General features: G+C 48.4%; 1 protein-coding gene across 2 annotated transcripts in view; it reads left to right on the forward strand.

Annotated features, from left to right (window-relative positions):
* Positions 1-4,473, forward strand: part of Ube2l6 (ubiquitin conjugating enzyme E2 L6) — a 14,187-nt gene that overhangs the window by 366 nt on the left and 9,348 nt on the right. The window contains exon 2 of one of the 2 annotated variants that reach the window (XM_021194269.2): positions 3,660-3,755. The exons of the other annotated variant lie outside the window; for it this stretch is intronic. Coding sequence (XP_021049928.1) covers positions 3,660-3,755 — 96 coding nt within the window. The remainder of the gene's footprint in view (positions 1-3,659; positions 3,756-4,473) is intronic. 2 annotated transcript variants of the gene reach the window in all.

Below are 4,473 nucleotides of genomic sequence, written 5' to 3' on the forward strand. Positions count from 1 at the left end.
GAGAGAGAGAGAGAGAGAGAGAGAGAGAGAGAGAGAGAGAGAGAGAGAGAGAGGAGGGAGGAAGGGGGACTGATTGAGAAGGTCTGGAAAAAAAAAGTTGTCGTCAGCTTCAAAAAGTTGTCATCAGTTGTACTGGGCGCGAGAATGAACTGGCTTTCCAAACTGGTTTCATTTTCAATTCTGCTGGAAATTTGTTAGTGGAACTTATCTACTGCAAAGGAAGGGCTCTGTTGCTCCGCCTAGTGGATACACCCATAAATTGATGCACACATTACCCGAGGCCTCAGAAGCCCGAGGTGCTGTTGGGCGGTGGGGTAAAATGAATGGACAGACCGTGAAATAAAACTGTACAGACTAGTTCCTGGATGAGAAGTAACAATTTATGCTCTGAGTAGGTTATTTGTATGCAGTCGTGCTATAGCTGCTAAACGCCTTCTTTGTACTTGCCCAGTGCCAGGCGGCAGGAGCAGAAAAGGGACAGAAATCTTGTTCCATTTGAACGTTCATTTCTTTTTTTTTTCTTTTTTTTTTTTAATATTTATTTATTTATTATATGTAAGTACATTGTAGCTATCTTCAGACACTCCAGAAGAGGGCATCAGATCTTGTTATGGATGGTCGTGAGCCACCATGTGGTTGCTGGGATTTGAACTCCGGACCTTCGGAAGAGCAGTCAGGTGCTCTTACCCACTGAGCCATCTCACCAGCCCTGAACGTTCATTTCTATGGGACACTATTTGGTACTATCTGAAAGAATGGAAAGAGGGAGGTTTCCTTAGGAATATCTAGACGGCTGAATGGAGCCAGGTTTGGAGATCGTGGAGGAGAAATGCTGGTGAGCCAGCACTGGCACCACTAGCTAGGCTTTGAGTCTCCCCGAAATGCCCCTCTAGTCTGCAGAATTAAGGGGAAGACTCCCTCAAGAGACAGGAGGGATGGTTGTTGGCCTCATCTTTCAAAAAGAAAATTCTTTTGAGATGGAGAAGTCCAGAGCAGACCCAAACCAGAACTAAACTTTGTTGGTTTTAGGCTGGTAGAAAACGGGGCAGAGGGTAATTTGCTATCTCAACGCTAAAAGGTAGACTGGCTTTTGTTGCTCTGGAATCGTCACCACCAGGCAGTTTGTCTTATTTAACTCTTAGAACAACTGTGAGATAACTGTGTCTTCCCATTTCTTGGAAGAGGAAACTGAGACATCAGGGAAAGTAACATGGCTGGCCAGTGATATTCTGCAGAAATAATGGGGCTGGAATTTGAGCCCAGACTGATAAGAGTCTAACTCACAGGGCTTTTCATGACCTGTTGTCTTCACTTTCATTTCTCCTAAGTCAGGTGACTTACTAGCTGGCTTTGGGAGGAGTTGTGTGCACTGGCGTGGGTTTCAGCAGTCTTGGGGAGTTCAGTCAGAATTCATCAAAACACAGAAAATCCAAGTGTTAAGAGAGAAAATTTCCCTTTGGTATTTTTTTTAATACCATTTTGTGTTGTTCAGATTGGCCTTAAACTTGATATGTAGCTGACAATGGCCTTTGATTTATTTTTAAATCATTTAATCTAATTTTATGTGTATGGATGACCTGCCTGTGTGTATATCTGTTAGCTACCTGCATCCCTAGCAGAAGCAAATGAGAGCATTAGATCCTCTGGAACTGGAGCTAGAGACAGCCATCGGTCACCATGTGGGTGCTGGGGATTGAACCCAGGTCCTCTGGTCCCCTCCCCACTGAGCCATCTCGCCAGCTCAACCTTTAATGTCAGGATTCTTATGCCTCCATCTCATACCCTAAGACCTGGGATTATGGATGTGCACCGCTTTATCAAGTGTTGTGCAACGCTGGGGATTGAACCCAGGGCTTTGGGCACATTAGACAAACACTCTACCAACCAAACTGCATCTTCAGCCCAGAAAATGTCCATTCAAGATCTGTATTATACCTAAGCCTTTGTTCTTGCCCAAGCTATGGCATGAGTTATGCTTGCGGTAAGACAGAATAGGCAAATGAATGGTCATGGCTGTAGGTAGAAGGCATGAGAAGCCATTTGTTAGTGTGATTACATATGGAAGATGGGTTTAGTGATGAAAGGGAGTGTGGGGTGCTTATATACTTGGGGGACAGAATACAGATGATGCACAGCAGTGAAGGACCCCACCCCCAAGCCCCTGGCTTAGGGGAACTTTCTACCTTCGTGAACACAGGCCTTTATCTCTGTTGACATTTGGGACCAGATCATTCTTTGTAGCTAGGATGTTTCTTCAGCATCTCTGACTTTACCCGCTGGGTTGTGGCAGCACTCACCCCATCTGTGACAATAGAAAACATTTCTAGATATTGGCAAAGGCGTCCTGGTAGGTAAACACATCACTGGATCAGAACTTCTAGTTTGTATCTATTCACTGTCCCCAGAGTTGCCTTGAGTATGTGACTGTTCTTCAAACCACCACCCCCTTCTCAAAATGAGAAGAACTGGAGTCCTGTGGGTGGGGTCCCTTGGTCAGATGCACCATGGTATACTGGGGACTCTGGGTGTGCTGGGGGCGTGGTTCTGTGGTAGGGCACCACCTATGGTGTTCAAGGTCCTCGGTCCCATCTCCACTACTGCTATAACCAAACCAACCCGACCCCCAAAACTTTGGGTTGTTTTGCAGTGAAGAAGCCGTTTGGCTCAGCTTTCCCAAATGCACCTGGGCATAAGGCCCTTTTCCTGTAGTAGCTATTAGTATTCCGTGGGGACCTGCACATGCTTGTCCTGTCTGGGCTCTGCCTTGGCTCTCTGTTTTTCTGCCTGGTGGGCTCCTACCTGCTCTTCAAGGCCCATCTCCCAGCACAGCACACAGCCTCTGCGAAGTGTTCCTGCTCCCCTCCTTCCTGGTTATATGCCATCCACACTATCCATGGCCTCGGATTCGTTCACCTCTACTACTCCAAAGACGTTCTCGAGGGCTGCACTCTGTCTTAGTCAAGGGTCAGACGGAGATGGAGATGTTCAGTAAACTGGAGAACTCAGGGGTCTCAAGTGATTAAACTGAGGGGAGGGGGACAAGAAGTGACTCACCTTCATTTCCGAGAAGGTGAGTCACTTCTTGTCGTTTCCCCCCCCCCCCGTTACCATGGGTGATGTGCAGAGTTTCTCACCTGGGAAACCCAGGTCAGTCCTTTACCCCTGAGGTGGTGTGGTGTGGTGTGGTGTGGTGTGGTGTGGTGTGGTGTGGTGTGGTGTGGTGGTGAGGAATGGATGCGAGATGTCCTTGCCGTTCATTCTGCCAATGCTGGCAACTCACATCTTACTGAAGAGAGAGGGATGAAGCAGGAGTCAGTGAGTTTCCAGAGAAAGGGCAAGAGGACTGAGTGCCTTGCCTTCAGAAAGAAGACTCCGAGAAGAATTTACTTACCCCTGGAGTTCTTAATATTTGAGAGAATATTTGAGATCCCCTAATCCTTACGCTGGGGCCTATAGTGTTGTGGTGAGGCTGAAATCAGGTAATTCATTAATCACTCGGTACTGGGTCACACCAGCTAAGCACTCCCTAAGTTGGGGCTCTGACCTTTCTCTTTCTGCTCTTAGGATCGCCCGTTCGGGCTTGCTGCTGTGGGGCTGCTGCTGTGGGGCTGCTGCCTGTGTGAGCACGTGGCTTACTACCCTTGCTGTGATCCCTACAGGAGCTGGAGAGTCTTTTGAAGGAGCTCCCGCCATACCTTCGCCAACTGTCTAGTGATGATGCCAATGTGCTTGTGTGGCACATGCTCCTGCTGCCAGTGAGTGTCCCTGGGGACCCTTTGGAGACTTAGGTTAGCATGGGCATGGAGGGTCAGGCCCAGGGTCTCGTCCTGGAGGTTGTGGCGTGTGGAGGAATCCCTGTCTGTGCACCAAAGGCTTCTAAGTCCAGCCAGACTGAGGAGCACAACAGAGCCTTTAGATGGAAGAGGACATCCTCCTTCAGACCTGTAGCTACCAAGCCCGCCACAGAGGATTCAGCAGCGAACAGAATCAAAACCAGGGGAGGCCAGGTGGTGAACGTGAGGACCTGAGTTCAACCCTCAGCAAGCACCCATGAAAGAAGTCATAGGAGCTGGAAATCCGAGAGCTAAGAAGCTAAGAAGCTAGAGACTTGTCTTTGGAACTCACTGGCTAGGCAGCCTAGCTCACCTGGTGATTTTCAGGCCAGTGAGGGCCCTGTGTCCCAAAACAAGATAATGTCACACACACACACACACACACACACACACACACACACACACACACACACAATGTAACACACACACACACACACACAGATAGGATCTCTCTGCCTGATGGTATGGAGCTTGCTATGTAGACCAGGCTGCGCGCACACGCGCACACACACACACACACACACACACACATATACACACACACAGTGTCACACAAACACACATACACACACACACATACACACATTGAGATAGGATCTCTCTGCCTGATGGTATGGAGCTTGCTATGTAGACCAGGCTG

Source organism: Mus pahari, chromosome 3, assembly GCF_900095145.1.
Source record: "Mus pahari chromosome 3, PAHARI_EIJ_v1.1, whole genome shotgun sequence".
Classification (NCBI taxonomy): Eukaryota; Metazoa; Chordata; class Mammalia; order Rodentia; family Muridae; genus Mus; species Mus pahari.